The sequence below is a fragment of the Macaca nemestrina genome, chromosome 1 (genome assembly GCF_043159975.1).
Source record: "Macaca nemestrina isolate mMacNem1 chromosome 1, mMacNem.hap1, whole genome shotgun sequence".
Taxonomy (NCBI): Eukaryota; Metazoa; Chordata; class Mammalia; order Primates; family Cercopithecidae; genus Macaca; species Macaca nemestrina.
The window spans coordinates 207,741,713-207,761,277 of record NC_092125.1 but is presented as its reverse complement, the minus strand read 5'-3'; the positions used below and the strand labels follow the sequence as shown (position 1 = coordinate 207,761,277).

Below are 19,565 nucleotides of genomic sequence, written 5' to 3'. Positions count from 1 at the left end.
AAAGAAAAGATATATAAACAGCCCCCTTGGACAACACCCCGCTTCCCCAAGTCCATTTAGCCAGGGCTCCAAATAGCTTCTGGGAAAACCTTTGTGGCCATTCCCCCAGAGACCAGGAAAGTGACTAGGGTGGTCTTTGCAAGGTCAACCAGCCAAGCCTGAGACCAAAGCCCATGCGGGTCCCTTGCTGAACCTTTGGGACCTGGGACTAAAGTTCCTGGGAGACCCTGCAAAGTGCCAGGCCCATAGCCTTACCTCTGGGTAGCCTGACTTCCAGCCTGGTGGGAGGATGGGCAAGATGGACAGTCACTTCCTGAGTTCCAACTTTGACCCCTCCTTTAGGTACGATTCCTGCCTCTGTCCAGACTGGCTTTGCCTGCACCTCATCCCAGGAAGCAGCAGATCCTCTTTGTATTCTGAGTGTTTCTTCCCCACCAGGACCATTTTCATTCACTCACTCATTCATCAAATATGTACGAAGCATCTACTGCATGCAAGGCACTGTGCTAGGTCATGTCCTTCCCTATCTCATTTAGTCCTCCCAGTGGGTGTTATTCATCCAGTCACAGGTAAGGAAAGTGAGGCTCGGAGAAGTTAAGCAATCTGCCCAAGGTCACACAGCTTGTAAGTAGTAGAGCAGTATAGTTTTTGTTCACTGTTGCAACCCAGCATCTCCCATGTGCTTGGCACACAACAGGCACCCAATCAATGCTGAATGAATCAAAGGAATCCAGAAACATCTGACTTCAAAGCCTTTGCTTTTCTCTTGTAGTCATTACCTCCCACATGAAGTTAAATTTATTGTCAGAAGTTCACAATTAATTGTCCGTAAACATTTGCGTGTTTCTGGAGAGGCTTTGTTTCTTTTTTGAGACAGAGTTTCGCTCTTGTTGCCCAGGCTGGAGTGTAGTGGCGTGATCTTGGCTCACCGAAACCTCTGCCTCCTGGGTTCAAGCGATTCTCCTGCCTCAGCCTCCCAAGTCGCTGGGATTACAGGTGCCCGCCACCACGCCAGGCTAATTTTTTGTATTTTTTTTTAGAAAAGACAGGGTTTCATCATGTTGGCCAGGCTGGTCTTGAATTCCTGATCTCAGGTGACCCACCTGCCTCAGCCTCCCAAAGTGTTGGGATTACAGGCATGAGCCACCACGCCCAGCCTCTGGAGAGGCTTTGAAAACTGTTCCCTTGGCCGGGCGCGGTGGCTCAAGCCTGTAATCCCAGCACTTTGGGAGGCAGAGACAGGCGGATCACGAGGTCAGGAGATCGAGACCATCCTGGCTAACACGGTGAAACCCCGTCTCTACTAAAAAATATAAAAAACTAGCCGGGCGAGGTGGCGGGCGCCTGTAGTCCCAGCTACTCGGGAGGCTGAGGCAGGAGAATGGTCTAAACCCGGGAGGCGGAGCTTGCAGTGAGCTGAGATCCGGCCACTGCACCCCAGCCTGGGCGACAGAGCAAGACTCTGTCTCAAAAAAAAAAAAAAAAAAAAAAGAAAACTGTCCCCTCCTCCTGGGCCACTGTCCTAGTTAAGGCTAATGAGCTCTCATCATCTCCTACCAGGAAGATTGCAACAGCTCTGGACTCAGTTATTCATTCTTTCATTAGAAACAAAAATCAGGCCGGGCGCAGTGGCTCACACCTGTAATCCCAGCACTTTGGGAGGCTGAGATGGGCAGATCACGAGGTCAGGAGATCGAGACCATCCTGGCTAACATGGTGAAACCCCATCTCTACTAAAAATACAAAAAAATTTAGCCGGGCATGGTGGCAGGTGCCTGTGGTACCAGCTACTCAGGAGGCTGAGGCAGGAGAATCGCGTGAACCCGGGAGGTGGAGCTTGCAGCGAGCCGAGATCACGACACTGCGCTCTAGCCTGGGTGACAAAATGAGACTCTGTCTCAAAAAAAAAAAAAAAAAAAGAAAGAAACAAAAATCAAACAAACCAAAAGAACCAAAATGCCTGATAGACACTGCTTTTAGAGTCATTGCTCTTCCTTCTGGTGTCAAGCTTAATTTTGGTAGTTTATTACTATGCTGTGAAAACAATATTGTTGTTTTCACTTTACAAACATGAAATTATTATTATTAATTATTATTGTTATTTTGAGACAGAGTTTCACTCTTGTTGCCCACGCTGGAGTGCAATGGCACGATCTCAGCTCACCACAACCTCCACTTCCTGAGTTCAAGCGATTCTCCAGCCTCAGCCTCCCGAGTAGCTGGAATTACAGGCACCTGCCACCACACCTGGCTAATTTTTGTATTTTTGGTAGAGACGGGGTTTCACAATGTTGGCCAGGCTGGTCTTGAACTCCTGATCTCAAGTGATGCCCCAACTTGGCCTCCCAAAGTGCTGGGATTATAGGCGTGAGCCACCGTGCCTGGTCTTTGAAATTATAATGTTAACTTTTCTTTTCTTTTTTTTTTTTTTTTTTTTGAGATGGAGTCTCGCTCTGTCGCCCAGGCTGGAGTGCTGTGGCCGGATCTCAGCTCACTGCAAGCTCCGCCTCCCGGGTTCCTGCCATTCTCCTGCCTCAGCCTCCCGAGTAGTTGGGACTACAGGCGCCCGCCACCTCGCCCGGCTAGTTTTTTGTATTTTTTTAGTAGAGACGGGGTTTCACCGTGTTAGCCAGGATGGTCTCGATCTCCTGACCTCGTGATCCGCCCGTCTCGGCCTCCCAAAGTGCTGGGATTACAGGCTTGAGCCACCGCGCCCGGCCCAATGTTAACTTTTCAAACCACAGAGCCCTTCCTCAAAAATCAGAGGTGCCCCTTGGCTGGAAAGCACAGCCCATCCTGGTCTCCCTCCCTCCAGGATCCCTCTTTTCTCCACCTGGCAGCCAGCCAGTGGGATGTTTATAAATCCCTAGTCTGGTTATATGGCGTCCCTGCTCCAAACCCAATCCTCATAGCCTAGCTTGACTGTAAGTCCTGCAGGGCAGAGAGGGGATCTCCCCGCACTGCCCATTGCCTGGCATCGGTGCCTGGCACATATTAGACATGAGTGAGGATCTGTGAGCAAATGAATGAGCAAACATGCCTGGCACCTCAGGTCTGACTGGGGGCCTGCAAGCTGGCCCCTGGGGGGCAGGTAACCCGAACATCCCCTCCCACCTCGTCTCTGCTGCTCTCTCCCCTTCCTGCTTGAGCATGCACTCAAACTTCCCAAGGCTGCTTTCCCAAGCTGAGCTTGGCCTCTGCCTGGGCTCTGATTCCTCAAGCCAGGCTGCCCATTTCCCAGAATCTCTTTCTTCCCCAGTCAACTCCATGGTCAGGAATCTACAGACCAGTCCATATGAAGCCCCTCTGCTCGCTACCCCCATAAGATCTCTCCCAGGAATTTCTTTTGAAACGGAGTCTCACTCTGTCACCCAGATTGGAGTGCAGTGGTGCAATCTAGGCTCACTGCAGCCTCCGCCTCCCGGGTTCAAGTAATTCTCCTGTTCAAGTAAGCCTCCCGAGAAGCTGGGATTACAGGCGCATGCCACCACACTCCGCTAATTTTTGTATTTTTAGTAGACACAGGGTTTCACCATGTTGGCCAGGCTGGTCTCCAACTCCTGTCCTCAGCCGATCCACCTGCCTTGGCTTCCCAAAGTGCTGGCATTACAGGCGTGAGTCACTGCTCCCGGCCTCAGGGATTTCAACTCTAGGCACCGCGAGGCCGTCTCCCACCTGCAAGTCACTCACCCAGACAACCCTCCTTAGGGAGCCGATGCCTTGGGGACTCCACTTTGTCTCTGGGGTTCTGAGTTCCATGTCTCCTTCAGGCAGGACCAGCTTCTGACCCCGGAACTCTGGCTCTTCGTACAGCACCCAGCTGTGGGCACAGAGATTCCAGGGTCACAGATGGGGAGGAGTATGTGCCCAGGGCTGCTGGGTAGCTGATGGGGTTTCTCCCAGGCTGGCCTGGTCACTTCTCACTCCCCTCTGCACCCCCCCGGGTTCACAGCCAGGTGCCCTGCTGGGCACTCCCCACTCACCAGCCTCGAACTACCCTTATGGAGGCTACGGGGGCCCAGCCTGAGGCATCAACAATGTCTCCCCAGACCTCCCTGCCACTGCCTTGGCAGCCAGACTCCGAGAAGACGATCACCTGAGAAGGCACAGAGGGGTCCTCAGGCTCTCACCCCAGGCCCCTGCCTCCTGCTGCCCCCACCCGCTTGCCCCCACAACCCTACCTTTCCAGGCCTGGTATTCGGCTTGCCCTGGGTCTTTAAGGCTGGGCTCTGAAACGGAGGCAGGTGATAAAGTAAGTCCTGTGGTGTCACCTCTTTCCTGCTTCCCCACAACCTGCCATTCCAAAGATCCCACATCCTCCCTATTGACCTCCACCCCCAAGGAGCTGGTGCATAGAGGATGCTCACACTTGTTCCCAACCCCCAGAGGACTCATCAGCCTGTCCCAGGAGCTGGGTGCTCATCACCCGCCTTCCTCAGCTCCCAGGATCTTGGAGCCCCCATGCCCTTTGGAATCCACAGTACAAACCTCCCACAGTAGGGATAGGGAGATTGAGGCCCAGAGAGATGTGGCTTGCACAGGTCAACTGAACCAGACTTCAGACAGAAGGCTCTGCCCCCAGACTCTGACTCCCAGCACCACTCTCTTCACACCACCCAAGGCCTCACTTACCCACTCCTCTAGGGGCAGGGCACAGGCAAGCTTCTCCGTCAGGGATGGTCTTTCACTGCAAAGCAGGGGCAACTGTCCTGGCACCTTCCTGAGCCCCGGTGCCCCATGGGGCAGCAGGGCAGATAGTTTTGTGCCCAGCGGTTCCGGGGTGGAGGCCTCCTTGGTGGCAGGCACCAGACTGCCGAAAAGAAGGCTGCCTCCAAGACGGGAAGTGGGTCTGGTGCCTCCCTGCAATTCCAACCCCAGCTCTAAGTGGGGGCCCTTGGTTCCTGCTACATGCTTCTTCATCATCTCTAGAGGAGAGCAGGAGACCTGGGTGGGCCTGGCAGGGTGGAGGTCCCAGGAGGGGTTGGGCCCAGCTTTCTCCTGCCTGCGCTGAAGCTTCTCGTCATCACTTAGATAGGGGTTCTCTGGTTCCTCCTCCTCCTCCTCCTCTTTCTCTTCCAGTGAAGGCACCTCCTGGGGGCCGGGGCCCAGCACCCATGGCCCTGGCTGGTCCTCCTCAATGGCAGGCAGTGTGGCATACATGGACAAGTAGGAGGAGCGAGGGGCTCGTGGCAGCCGGTGAGTGCGGAGGATCTCAGGGGGCTCCATGCTCCGCAGGGTATCCAGAAATATCTCCAGGTCAGTGGCCAGGGCCACCTCATCCTCCTCCCTCAATGTCTCTGGGCACATCTTGCCCTCGGTGGAGTCAGAGACAAGCTGGGACTCCATGCTGGCCTCTGCTCCTGTTGGCACTGGGGCAGGGGTGCCTCCTGGGCTGGGGGACACTCTGTCCACTGAGGAAGATGGGGCAGGGAGAACAGCAGGGTCCTGCACAACCTCTTCCTGGGTGAGAGATGAGATGGGGCTCCCTTCAGAGTCCTGGACCCCCTTGTCCTGTTTGGGGAGTGAGGTGGCAGGAGCAGCTGGGTCTTGAACAGTCTCTTCCTTAGTGAGGGGTGGAGCAAGGCTGCCTGCAATACCCTGGACAGCCTCTTTTTGGATGCTAGGGCTGCCTTCTGGGCCCTGGACAACCTCAGTTGACTTGGGGGATGAGGCAGCAGGAGCACCGGACCCCTGCACCACTTCTTTCTGGGCAGGAGATGAGGTAGCAGGAGCACCAGGGCCCTTCACGACCTCTTTCCCAGTGGGGGACGAGGCAGCAGGAGCACTGGACCCCTGCATCACCTCCTGGGTGGGAGATGAGGCAGCAGGAGCACTGGACCCCTGCACCACCTCCTGGGCAGGAGATGAGGCAGCAGGAGCACCGGGGCCCTTCACGACCTCTTTCCAGGTGGGGGACGAGGCAGCAGGAGCACTGGACCCCTGCACCATCTCCTGGGTGGGAGATGAGGCAGCAGGAGCACCAGGGCCCTTCACAACCTCTTTCCCAGTGGGGGACGAGGCAGCAGGAGCACTGGACCCCTGCACCACCTCCTGGGCAGGAGATGAGGCAGCAGGAGCACCGGGGCCCTTCACAACCTCTTTCCGGGTGGGGGACGCGGCCGCAGGAGCACCGGGGCCCCACACCACCTCCTTCTGGGTAAAGGTGAGGACAGGGACATTTTCAGAGTTCTGAACAAACTTATTGCTTGGGGACGATGGAGCAGAAAGACCTCCTGGGCTGGGGACATCCTTCCTTCTTATAGAGGATGGAGCAGGAGGTTGTTCAGGGATTGTCACATGCTCCCTCCTCACCATGGGCAGCACGGTGGCAGCAGGGGGGTCCACAAGCCCTTCCCTTTTTATAGGGGGCAGAACAAGGGGAGTGAGCTGGGCCCTGGCGTGAGTGGGCACCACAGGCTGCTTTGCAGGGTGGGCTAGGCTTGGAGAGGGGACATGGGTCTGGAGTCTGGGAGAGGAGGGGACTGATGCTTGACCCTGAGAAGTCTGGAGAGGGAGCTCAGTGGAACTGGGGGCTCCCAGCACCTGCCAGAGCTCACAGGCCCTGGCATCCGGGGCTCTGCCCTGGTCTTTATCTGCACAGGCTGCAGGGACATCCTGATTCTTAGGCAGGTGAGCACTGGCTGGGATGCCTGTAGAGACCAGGCCAGAGCTGTCTTTAAGCTCTGCTGTCCCAGTCTCAGGCAGCTGCCTCAAGGCTGCCCCCACTGTGCTGCCCAGACCTGTGCTTCTCGGCACTCCAGCTGTGGGCCTGGGCAGGTGGCTGGCAGGGGGGCTGTGCCCAGCAGGTACGAGGTTACTTAGCACTTTCACAGCCTGGCTGCGGCTGGGCGAGCCTGGTGGGGAGCCCACAACCACTGGCTGCACCATGCGGGCGACCTGACGGCCCCGTGGCAGGGCCTCGCCTGAGGACATTGGCCTCATAGTCACAGAGCTGCTCACCCGCTGGTCCACATGACCTCTCACCACCGTGGTGGTCCGCACAGTGCGTGTCACTCGGTGTTCCTCGAGGCTCCGGGAGCTCCCACTGGTGAGACCTACACCTGGATGGGGACTTGGCTCTCGGGGCCCAGGCAGGGGAACCAAAAGCTCAGTCCTGGCCATAGCTCCCACACGTAGGGGCTCAGTCCTGGGATCTTGGCGGCTGCCATCACTCTGGTCCACAGCCTCCTTCAGCCTCTGCTCAGGCCTTTTCTCCTTGGGAGGTGGTGTGTACTTCTTGGAAAAGATGGGTCCATGGCTCTGAAAGTTCTTGGAGCCAGCCGTATCCCGAGGGCCCTGGCAATTCACGGTCTCTTCTTCCTGTGTTGCAAAGCCATTGACTCCCTCTCGACGGCTGAACTCAAACATCTCCTTCTGGGGGGCTTCCATCTGGGCCCCTGACACCAGGGACACCTTGTGAAAACCATGTTTGATCTCTTCCTGGGCAGGGGGCCGCTGCCGCCATGTCAGTGTGGCACTTACCACTCGGGCCTTGGCCCGGGCCATGGGCCCACCTGCCTCCTCCATGTGGGGCCCTGGCAACCTGTCTGGAGGTGTCCTTGTCCCACTGTGGTCCAGCTCCCTGCAGAGGAGGAAGAGAGATGAGGGTCAGAGGGTGGTGAGAGTGGCTTCCCAAAGTGCAGAATAACCACCCCTAGCCCAGTCAGGCCAGGAACCTCAGGCAAATCGCTTGGCCTTTCAGGTCATTGCTGTCATCTGTGAAATCGGCATGGTAGTCTCAACTCTGATTTGGTTGATCAGAGCTCCTCATCCATCCCTCTCCCTGACTTTCAGGTGATCTCCTAGGTCAGGGTCCCTCAAAGGTGAAGCTGAGGCCTGAGCCCAGATGGAGAGAAAAGAAAGAAGGCAGAAGGGAAGATGCAGCTGACCTACAGGTCTATGGGGGCGCTGGGACTCTGCCCACAGAGCCCTAGGTCTAGTCCCCCAAGAGCTGAAAACTAGAAAGCTGAAAACGGGGCAAGCGTTGTTCTAACTCTGTTCGGGAAATATGGGCTTTGGCCTCAAACAGAGCTGGGTTCCTTAGTTGCTCACTAGCTGGCCATTTCTCCCCTTCAAGCATCAGGGTCCTCAGCCACAACACTGGAGTCTTGCCAGAGTCCAGTAAGAGAAGCAATGAAACCTCCCCCTGCCTTTTTTGTTTTTTGTTTTTGAGACAGGAGCTAGCTCTGTTACCCAGGCGGGAGTGCAGTGGCATGATCATAGCTCACTGCAGCCTTGAACTCCTGGGCTCAAGTGATCCTCCTGCCTCAGCCTCCCAAGTAGTTGGGACTACAGGCACATACCACCACACCCAAAATACTCGCCTTATAACCTAAAATGCTGGCTCATCAACTTTCTGCTGTCACCTTGGAGATTTGTAACCAAACGTTAGCAGGTGTGCACACGTGTATACGGGCATGAGCACCTGCTGATGGTCTTCAAAGCACAGGGGCAGGTGTAGGTCTAAACGGAGCCTCTCAGAGCTGGGTGCAGTGGCTCACACCTGTAATCCCAGCACTTTGGGAGGCAGAGGCGGGAGGATTGCTTGAGGCCAGCAGTTCTAGACCAGCCTAGGTGACATAACAAGACTCTACAAGTCTCTACAAAAAATTAAAAGAATTAGCCAGCATTGTGGTGTGTGCCTGTAGCCCTAGCTACCCTGGAGGCTAAGGTGGGAGGATCACTTGAGCCCAGGCTGCAATGAACTATGATCATGTCACTGCACTTCCGCCTGAGTGACAGAGAGATCTTATCATTAAAAAAAGGTACTATTATTTTTTGAGACAGAGTCTCGCTCTGTCGCCCAGGCTGGAGTGCAGTGGCGCGATCTCAGCCCACTGCAACCTCCTCCTCCCAGGTTCAAGCAATTCTCCTGCCTCAGCCTCCTGAGTAACTGGGATTACAGGCATGTACCACCATGCCCAGCTAACTTTTGCATTTTTGGTTGAGACTGGGTTTCATCATGTTGGCCAGGCTGGTCTCAAACTCCTGACCTCAAGTGATCCACCCGCCTCGGCCTCCCAAAGTGCTGGGATTACATGCGTGAGCCACCACACCCGGCCTTATTTTTGTTTTTATTAAAAACTTTTTTTAGGCCGGGCACAGTGGCTCACACCTGTAATCCCAGCACTTTGGGAGGCCGAGGCAGGATTATCACCTGAGGTCAGGAGTTCGAGACCAGCCTGAACAACATGATGAAACCCAGTCTCTACTAAAAATAAAAATATTAGCCCGGCATGGTGGTGGGCACCTGTAATCCCAGCTACTTGGGAAGCTGAGACAGAAGAATCGCTTGAACCTGGGGGGTGGTGATTGCAGTGAGCCGAGATCGCGCCACTGTACTCCAGCCTGGGCAACAGAGCAAGACTCTGTCTCAAAAAAAAAAAAAAAAAAAAGTAAATAAATGGAGCCCCTTGGGCTCCATTAGGGACTTGGGCTTTACAATGCACTCTTCCCTCAGTTCTGTCCTCTGTGATTATTTCCCTACTGAAGGTTAAGAAACCGAGGGTCAGAGGAGAGGAGTAACTGGCCCAGGATGACGCAGCTATGAGGTTGTCAAGCAGGGATTTAAATTCCCATCTTCTGAATTCATATCCAGGCATCCTCCCTCCTACCTCAGGCCATGGCTCTCGGGCATGTCCAGCTGCTCCTGTGATCGTCCTCAGCAGAGCATGTCTCACCCTCTGTCCTGGAGGGGTGGGGCCTGGGTCTTGTTTCTTTTCTGACTCTTCCTTAATCTCTCTGGGTCTCCATAGCCTCCCTTACTAAATGTAGGATAATATCAACACCTGCTGAAGAAAACCTTCTAAGCTTCTGCTATCACTTGAATATTCGTCCCCTCCAAAACTCGAAACTTAATCCCCGATGTGGTAATATTGAGAGGTGGGGCCTCTAAGCAGTGATTAGGTTATGAGGGCTCTGCCTTATGAATGGATTAATACATTCATGGATTAATAGATTAATGGTTTAATGGATTAATGGGTGATTGTGGGAGTAGGACTAGGGGCTTCTTTTTTCTTTCTTTTTTTTTGAGACAGGATTTTGCTCTGTTGCCCAGGCTGGAGTGCAGTGGCACAATCTCAGCTTACTGCAACCTCTGCCTCCTGGGCCCAATAGTCCTCCCACCTCAGCCCCCCGAGTAGCTGGGACTACAAGCGTGCACCACCATGTCTGGCTAATTTTTGTAATTTTTGTAGAGATGGAGTTTCACTATGTTGCCCAGGCTGGTCTCAAACTCCTGAGTCCAAGAGATCTGCCCGCCCCCGCCTCCCACAGTGCTGGGATTACAGGTGTGAGCCACTGTGCCTGACCGTACCAGTGGTTTTATAGGAAAAGGAAGAGAGACCTGAACTAGCACGTCAGCCCCACTGCCGTGTGATGCTCTGAGCCCCCTGGGGACTCTGCAGAGAATCACCAACAAAGTTCTCACCAGATGCACCCCCTTGACCTTGGGCTTCCAGGTTCAGGTATTCCATTATAAGCAACAGAAAACAGACTAAGCTCCCTAGGAACTCTCAGGTGAATTTCTCTGTTTTAATAGTTACAACAACAACAACAACAACAACAGCCATTTGAGGAGGGCTTACTCTGCCAAACACCTTGCTGAGTGCTTTACATTCATTGTCCCATTGAAGCCTCAGAAGAATCCCACAAGCTTGAGACCTCATAAAGAATAATTTTTTTTTTTTTTGAGACGGAGTCTTGCTCTGTCGCCCAGGCTGGAGTGCAGTGGCCGGATCTCAGCTCACTGCAAGTTCGGCCTCCCAGGTTCACGCCATTCTCCTGCCTCAGCCTCCCAAATAGCTGGGACTACAGGCGCCTGCCACCTCGCCCGGCTAGTTTTTTGTATTTTTTAGTAGAGACGGGGTTTCACCGTGTTAGCCAGGATGGTCTCGATCTCCTGACCTCGTGATCCACCCGTCTCGGCCTCCCAAAGTGCTGGGATTACAGGCTTAAGCCACCGCGCCCGGCCAAGAATAAATTATTAATAAATTAGATCATACATTCCCATTTTGCAGATGAGATTTTTTTTAATGCTCAGAGAGGTTAAGAAACTTGTCCAAAGTCACAGAATAGCCAAATCAAAACTTGAACCCCAACCCTAAGTGCTTACCCAACATACCAAACTCCCTAATATATGTATCCTATAACTGAGTCTCTGGTTTGGGGGTTTACATTTACAGGGAGCCACATCAGTGCTGGAGGGCCTCTCCACCCCCACTCCCTGACTCCCAAGCTACACTGACCAGGGCAATCCTATTCTTAGACCCCACGAACCCCAGAGAGGTCAGCCTGTCCAGCCCCAGTCTTTGGGCCTTCTCCATGAGGTACCCCCCAGAGACCCCACTCGGGGCGGGAAATGGGCCCACTGCCCCCACTCCCCTCCCCCATTTCCCATTGTCCTCCTTCCTGAAAAGCTGGTGGAATTCAGAACTTTGACCCTTCCCTGTGGCCCCAGCAGTGACTCAGGTTTTATGAGGGGCAGAGATGAAAGAGACTGAGGCCCTGGGAAGCCTGACCTGACTCCAGGACCGCTGGTGGCTATGACAGTGTCAGGGACAGGGTTCCTGGAGGGGGGGACCCTGGAAGGTGGAGGAGTTAGATAGAGCCCTGGTCCTTTTCCCAGGCCAGGGCTTCCTGAGAGCAGGACATAGCCAGACACCAAAGGCTCTGGATTTTAGCCTCTCACTGAGGCCCCAACCCACTCCTCGGTCCCCATTAGGGAGCTCCCTTTTTCCTCATGCAACCCCTGCACTCCTCGCTGGGACTCCTCCCAAATGAAGTTTGATGCCCTCGCTGAGCCCCTCCTAAGCCCCTGTCCATCTGCTTCCCACTCTCTGAGCTTCCTTGTCCCTGATGGTGCTTATAGTAAGTGGCAAAGCCTGAGCTCTAACTCATTCATTCATTCAATTACTCACTCATTCAATGCTAATTGCGTCACGGGATGTGCTAGGCCTTGGCTAGACTCAACCAGAGCCAACTTTCTCATGAAGGGTGGCATATTAAGAAACTAGGGGCCAAGGAATTAGACATAAAAACAGGGACATTTGGCCGGGCGCGGTGGCTCAAGCCTGTAATCCCAGCACTTTGGGAGGCTGAGACGGGCGGATCATGAGGTCAGGAGATCGAGACCGTCCTGGCTAACCCGGTGAAACCCCGTCTCTACTAAAAAATACAGAAAACTAGCCTGGTGAGGTGGCGGGTGCCTGTAGTCCCAGCTACTCGGGAGGCTGAGGCAGGAGAATGGCGTGAACCCGGGAGGCGGAGCTTGCACTCCAGCCTGGGTGACAGAGCAAGACTCCGTCTTAAAAAAAAAAAAAAAAAAAGACATTTGGAAAGCGCCATAGGCATCAGGAAAGCGACAGGAGAGCAATGTTAAAGGAAGCAGTCAATCATCAGTTCAGATATTGTCAATGACCTCCTACTAATCAGAATTTAACATCTTTCTCAACCAGCCCAACCCCTGGACAACACCCTTGATAGCCAGTCATTCCACAAGCATGTGGTCATTGGCTTCTGCCTGCATACCTCCAGGGACAGGGAGGTCACCACTTGACAGTTCACCTGCCCCGTCCCTGAACAGTCATGACTGCTAGAATGTCCTTCAGACTCTGCTGGAATGTGCCTGCCTATAGATGCCCCCTTTCGTCCTTGCTCTGAAGACATACCCCAATACAATGACCCAGGATGCCTCTCCTGGGCCAGCAGAAGGGCCCATTCCCAGAGCCCTTTCTTCTGCAGGGCCCCAGACCAGAAGTGGATTTGTTGGCAGCGTGACCTGTGACCTCCAAACAAGGCGTGTGGAGCTGGGAAGGGAGAGGCTGAGGAGGGAATGGGGGGAGTGTGGGAAAGAGCCTTGTCTAACCCAACAAGTCCTGGATTCTCCCCACTTACCTGTGAGTCACCCCCAAACTAGGCCAAACCAGTCCACAGGCCCACATGCAGGCAAACACATGCTGTGTCACACAGACGCAGTCACAGACACACAGAAAGATACCAACACAGACCCACAATCACACAGGTACAAAGATACATCTAGACGCCTACAAAAACACACACAGAGACACACACACAAATACACACTCACCCAAGAAATACAAACACACACAAGCACTCAGAGCCACAAGAGACACACAAATCATGTACACACAGACAGAAACACAGACACAATGACACACACGTGCACACATTCACAATACACACACAGTCAATTCACAGCCACAAGCTCTCTTCTCCTTGAAATTCACCTACCCCTGAACGTGGACACATATGCTTGGATGCTCAAGTATCTTACACATTCCCACTGGCAGTCCCAGCTATGTCCCCCTTCTTCCCCACTCCCATATTTGCCAATCTTGGCCCAGAGAACCTTCTCCCAGGAAGGGGACATAGAAGGATGATGTTTCTGGAGGTCACCTCCTCCCCACTCTAAGTGAGCCCCAGCCTCCCACCTGAGTCTGTCATTATCCACCTGGGCCCAAAATAGCAAGGTAGTGGCAGATAGAAACCACATCCCCCCAGCTAACCCTACTTCTCTTTTCCGTCCCCCTCTCCAAGGTAGCCTCCTCCACTCACCTTCCCTTTCTCTGTAGCCCTTCTTTCCCAGCCCCTGACTTCTGGGGCATCCAAGCAGGTCTCAGAGCCAGCCTGGGTCCTACATCTCCCTCTTCCTTGGCACGGAACCAGTCACACTGACCCCTGCTTGGAGGACCCCAGCATCCTTGATTCTGCCTCTGCTACCACAACACTGCCCAATCCAGCGCCATGGGAGCCCAGAAAACCCTGGAGCCCACACAGCAACCTCACCCAACCCTCCACTCTCTGCACAGGGCCAAAGAGGCTTCTTCCAGGCAGGATGGAGTGGTGGTTAGGGCATAGGCACTGGAGTTATAGAAACCAAAGTTCAGATTCTAGCTCCTTCACTTTCTAGTTGACTTTGAGCAAGTGACTTAACCTTTCGGAGCCTCCTAGAATTAGGTGGCAGGGGTTGGGATTAGTCCCTACTTCATGGGGTGGTGGGGAAGATTAAATAAAAGTATGCTTAGAAGGCTGGGCATGGTGGCTCATGCTGGTAATCCCAGCACTTTGGGAGGCCAAGGCAGGCAGATCATGAGGTCAGGAGATCGAGACCATCCTGGCTAACATGATGAAACCCCGTCTCTACTAAAAATACAAAAAATTAGCCGGCGTAGTGGTGGGCGTCTGTAGTCCCAGCTACTCGGGAGGCTGAGGCAGGAGAATGGCGTGAACCCAGGAGGCAGACCTTGCAGTGAGCCAAGATCGTGCCACTGCACTCCAGCCTGGACTACAGAGCGAGACTCCATCTCAAATATATATATATATGCTTAGAAAACAAATTTGCAAATGACAGCCACCCCATCATTCTTAAGCCCCCTTCAAAACCCCATCCCAGGCTCATTTCCTCTTCAGGGTCATCCCTGGGAGGTTCCATGTTCATCCCTCCTTGATGAGTTTTGGGGGACACATCCTTCCACCTCTGCGCCCCCCAGGCAGATTTAGGAGAGTCATTTCAACACAAATAAAACCAAGCTTGGGAAACTCGACGCCTGCTCCTTTGGCTTCCAGCACAGAGCCAGGTGGGGTAATTATTGCTGTCACTGAGAGGTAATTAATAAGCATCCCTGCTATTTTGGCACCCCCAGTCTCTAGAGTTCAAAGTATATTCCTGTAACCACCTCCTCCTTCCTCATTTTCAGCTACCAAATCCTCTCAACAACTCAAGGCCCCAAGAGGTTAAGCATCTCTCCCCGGACACCCAGCACCTAGGCCAGGTGCCTATTCCCAGGCTGGGTCTCTGGCCTCCTGAACAGAACTGGGGAGTGGTGAGTGCTGCGGAGAAGGCGACCCCCCTTCCTGCCCATCCTCTCCCTGACAGGCTTTCCCCTTCCTCAGATGGACAGTGAGGGTGAGCAGCAGTGGGTTCCAGGAGGTAGCCTGTGGGCAAAGGGAGGGAGAGGAAGGAAGGGTTGGAGCAGGGAGGGAAGGCAGAGTCAGCTCAGGGACCTGAATGAATGGGTGTAGAGCTGGAGAGGCTCAGGGAATAGGCAAAGTCTCAAGATAGGGCAGCCAGGCCAGTCTCCCCCAGTCTCCCCACCCATCTCCCAACAGAGACCGACCACTACTCACAGTCTGTGTGGGGACCCAGGTGTCCCGCCAGCCTGGAGCTCCTGCTGCTGGGCCGTGCTCCCCTGATGCGACTGGGCTCTCAGCTGGGGTTCCTGGAGCGGGGCCGGCTGGCACCCCGTGATGGGGCGGGGCCCATGGGGAGGCTCCCACCAGCCCTCGGATTCCTCAGGGCCGCAGGGGTGTGGAGCTGGTTGGGCCGGTTCTTTACCCTCCTCCCCAGGTGCTTGCCTGTGCCCCAGCAGTGTGACAGTGATGTAGTAGCGGGTCCTCCTGGAAGAGGGACGCGTGTGTAGGGTCTGGGCAGGCTCTGGCAAGGCAGTCCCTGGGGTGGCAGGCTCGCCCTTTGTCCCCTCTGCCCCGAGGAAGGATGCAGGGTGGGGCAGCAGGGGTGCGTCTTCCAGGTTGCTGGGTGGCTCAGGCCTCAGAGGGACCTCTGGGGCTATGGGTGGAGACTGCTGACAGGTGCAGCCTGAGGGTCCCTGCTCCCCATGTTCAGGAGTAGGCTCTGGGTATGTGGGGTGCCTGGCACGAGCAGGTTCTCCTGAGGCCACTTCCAAGGCCAGGCTCTCAGGCCCCACGGAGGCACAGCTGGCCAGGTCGAAGGCGCTGCCTACCGCTGGCCTCTGTAGGCGCCCGAGGCACTGAGCAGGACCCCCCGAGATTCCTTGTTGCTTCCAAATCCAGAGATCACCATGGCCTCCTACATGGATGTCCCATTCTGAGCAGCTCTGGGCTTGGGCCTGGGCGAAAACAGAGACAGACATTGAGAGAGGGGCACAGTGACAGCTCCCCTTGCCCTCCAGGCACCCCTGGTACCTGGTACCTTCCCTGTCACAGGGAAGCTGAACAGGGCCCTGACACCAAGGTAAGTTGCCCTAGGGAGAGGCTGCTAAGCCACCAGAGCTAGACAAAGGGACAGAGCTCTGGGAAGGCCCTTCAGCATTTAACTCCCCACTTCCCATTGTACATAAGAGGAAAGCGGGGCCCAAAGAAGGCGACGACATGACTAAGATCACACAGCAAGCCAGTGAGGGCTCCCAACTCTCAGGTGCCGCACTCTCTACCAGGTGACAAGGCACCCAGGGCCTGGCCGGCCATGCCTCCCAAAGGCTGGGGACCCCAGCTTCCTCGCAGTCCTGAGGTGCTTCCTCACCCTGGGGCTGAGAGCTGGGCGGGCAGGCCTGCCTCATGTGCCCATGGCCTCCACCCACTCCAGGCTAACAGAGAGACTGCGGCCACCTCTCTTGTACCCTTCCAGCTTAAGACAGCACGCCTGGGAGGATGTACCTGGGACGTAAGGGAGCCAGGGAAGAAGGTTCCCCTGAAATGGGACAACATCTGACCTCTTCTGCTCTCTTCCCCTGGGGTCCAGCCTGGCTGTGGGGATAAGAGGAGAGGGCTCAGCACCCCAGACCCAGATAGACACTGCCCCCAAAACCACCCATTTTAAAAGATGGGCTGTGTCCTTGGCAACAGAGGAGGTCAAAATTCCTCCGAGCAGGGGTCCTTGCTGCCAAATGCCTCAATCTACTCATCTATGAAACAGACACAGCCTCTCATTCCCCAGGGGCTGACCACCTCAAGAGGCAAGAGCACAGTGATGAACCTGGAGGCTTGGATCGAGGCAACCTGGGCTTGAAGCCCAGCCCTGCTGCTTCCTATAATAGCTGCAATACCGTTTGCATTTCAGTTTCCTCATGTGGAAAATGGGTGTGATAATAACAGTACCTGCCTCCTGAGAGTGTGGTACAGATGGTACAAGATAGTCCATGCAGAGGGCCCAACACATAACAAGTAGGCAGTTAAACACTGGCAATTACTCATGGTATTCAAGACCCAAGAGAGACACATGGCTGCTTAAGCCACCTCCAGAGGAGGCAGGCCTCACTCCTCCAAGGGAAGAACACTCTTTCACTGTTCAATTCAGGGCTCAGGTCCCCACTGCAGATGAGGAAGCTGTGGCAGGAGGTTAAGCCACTAGCCCAGCCTCACCCCTGAGGGGCCATGCCAGGAAGTGGGGAAAAGGGACCAAAGATGGAAGGCAGTCAGGCCAAACAAGAGAATGGAGAGAAGTGAGGCCCCTCTGCCCCTACATCCCTCCCGAGAAGATCCCAGCTTTAGGAAGTCACATTTCCTGAAAGTCCAGGCCCCAACCATGCAGGATGTCCCATATCCATTACTTTATCTCCCGCAACAGCTTTGAGAGTGGAGCATTATTGTCCCCATTTTGCAGAAGAGAACACTGAGGTTTCAAGGAGGAGAGCAATCTGCCCAGGGTCACATGGTGGATCTGTGGCAGAGGGAGGACTGGAGCTCCAGTTGTCTGACTTGTCAGTCCGGGTTCTCACAACCTGCTCAGCCCTCCCAGAGCTCCTGCCCTCCCCCACTCCCCACTCCCCTTTGGATTTTCTCCTACCTTGAGGCTGACATTGCTGGTGGTAACCTGGGCTAGGTCAGAGCAGCTCCGGCCATCCCAACGCCTGGGAAGGAAGCACAGGGGGAAGAGAATGAAGTAGCTTCCTCCTGTGCCAACACTGTCACCCCCAGTCTGGACCCAGGAGTCCTCTCCCCCAACCTTTTTTTTTTTTGAGACGGAGTCTCACTCTGTCACCCAGGCTGGAGTGCAGTGGCTGGATCTCAGCTCACTGCAAGCTCCGCCTCCCGGGTTTACGCCATTCTCCTGCCTCAGCCTCCCGAGTAGCTGGGACTACAGACGCCCGCCACCTCGCCCGGCTAGTTTTTTTTTGTTTTTTTTTTTTTGTATTTTTTTAGTAGAGACAGGGTTTCACCGTGTTAGCCAGGATGTTCTCTATCTCCTGACCTTGTGATCTGCCTGTCTCGGCCTCCCAAAGTGCTGGGATTACAGACTTGAGCCACCACGCCCGGCCTCCCCCAACCTTTTTTCAGGGCCCACAGCACAGCAGAATGAACTCCTAACACATTTTGGGGGAGGTCTATGTGGCAGCCTCCTCTCTGTTCCCTCTCCCAGCTGTCCACTTTACCCCCAGATGCAAAGAAAGAGACAGGAATGGGCTCGGTTGCAAAATGGGGACTGGGCCTGTTATGGGACTGGAATACAGAGAAAGACAGTGCCCCAATAATGCAAAAGTTGGCCGTTTGCTGAGGCCCTCCTGTGTGCCAGGCTTGGCACTAGGCATTGTGCCTACATGATCTCCCCTAAGCCTCACAGTAATCCTAGAAGGTAGATATTAGTGCCCCCTGTTTTTCGGATACAGAAAGTGAGGCCCAGAGAGGTGAAATGACTTGCTTAGACTCCACTCCAAAGGTTGGCTGGACACCACGGCATGAATGGGGGCCAGGTGGGAAAGTGCCTTGGCTCCTCCTCTGCGCACTCTATACCCCCAGCAATCAGCAGGGGTCAGAGGCCCCTGCCTCGGTACCAGGGTCCCATTCCCAGGGCTGGTGAGAACGGAGAGCAAGTGTAGCATGGCCAAGAATCATCACTCTGTCTGCAGAGAGCCTGAGCAATCCCTCCCGGCCCTGCCCACCTCTGACTCATTTGCACCTCCAAGTCCAGAGAGGGAGGGGCAGTGCCGCCTGGGCCTATAGGGCAGGCTTCTGCCAGACAGGGTAAAGGGGGAGGGCGTGTCTTCCAGGCGGGGGCGGGCAGGGCACTGGCAGGGTGTGGACACCCCGGGGCACCCAGGCTTCCAGGCATAGGGTGGCTAGGCCCTCTCCTCTCTCTTTAGGGTGAGAGAACAGTACAAATCCCTGCCCTCATTTTGCCCCCACCACACCCCCACTCCCCCTGGCGCAGGCTGAAGACAACTGTGCCATGATAAGATCAGAACAAATTGCCGGGTAACTGGGCAGACACACAAACACCCACGCATGAGAGCACACCCCATGCTCTTCACGGATGTAGGGCCGGTGAGCTGCGGGGCTCTCGGATTCTCAATACTGCCTTCCCTGCCTTTCGACCTGGCCTTCCACAGGTTTTTAAAGTTTAAAAAACTTTAAACAGAAGTTTTTCCTTCTGTTTAAAACATTTTAAAGTTTTGGCCGGGCGCGGTGGCTCAAGCCTGTAATCCCAGCACTTTGGGAGGCTGAGATGGGCGGACCACGAGGTCAGGAGATCGAGACCATCCTGGCTAACACGATGAAACCCCGTCTCTACTAAAAAATACAAAAAACTAGCTGGGTGAGGTGGCGAGCGCCTGTAGTCCCAGCTACTTGGGAGGCTGAGGCAGGAGAATGGCGTAAACCTGGGAGGCCACCCCAGCCTGGGCGACAAAGCGAGACTCCGTCTCAAAAAAAAAAAAAAAAAAAAAACCTTTTAAAGTTTTAAAAGGGCACAAGGGGCCAGGCGTGGTGGCTTATGCCTGTAATCCCAACATTTTGGGAGGCCGAGGCGGGTGGATCACGAGGTCAAGAGTTCGAGACCAGCCTGTTCAATA

At 54.7% G+C, this 19,565-nt stretch overlaps 1 protein-coding gene across 7 annotated transcripts in view; it reads right to left on the bottom strand.

The window, feature by feature from the left end:
- CRYBG2 (crystallin beta-gamma domain containing 2) overlaps positions 1 to 19,565 on the bottom strand; it is a 41,145-nt gene that overhangs the window by 19,409 nt on the left and 2,171 nt on the right. For 6 of the 7 annotated variants that reach the window (XR_011624408.1, XR_011624409.1, XR_011624406.1 and 3 more), the window contains exons 2-8: positions 17,564 to 17,627; positions 16,435 to 16,524; positions 15,148 to 15,887; positions 4,633 to 7,582; positions 4,182 to 4,229; positions 3,984 to 4,096; positions 3,691 to 3,820 (exon numbers count right to left, since the gene is read on the bottom strand). Coding sequence is in view for 4 of the 7 variants with exons in the window: in XM_071098023.1 (XP_070954124.1) it covers positions 3,691 to 3,820; positions 3,984 to 4,096; positions 4,182 to 4,229; positions 4,633 to 7,582; positions 15,148 to 15,887; positions 16,435 to 16,524; positions 17,564 to 17,627 (4,135 nt within the window). In the remaining 3 variants the exon portion in view is untranslated. The remainder of the gene's footprint in view (positions 1 to 3,690; positions 3,821 to 3,983; positions 4,097 to 4,181; positions 4,230 to 4,632; positions 7,583 to 15,147; positions 15,888 to 16,434; positions 16,525 to 17,563; positions 17,628 to 19,565) is intronic. The other variant, XM_011762973.3, reaches the window with a different exon arrangement.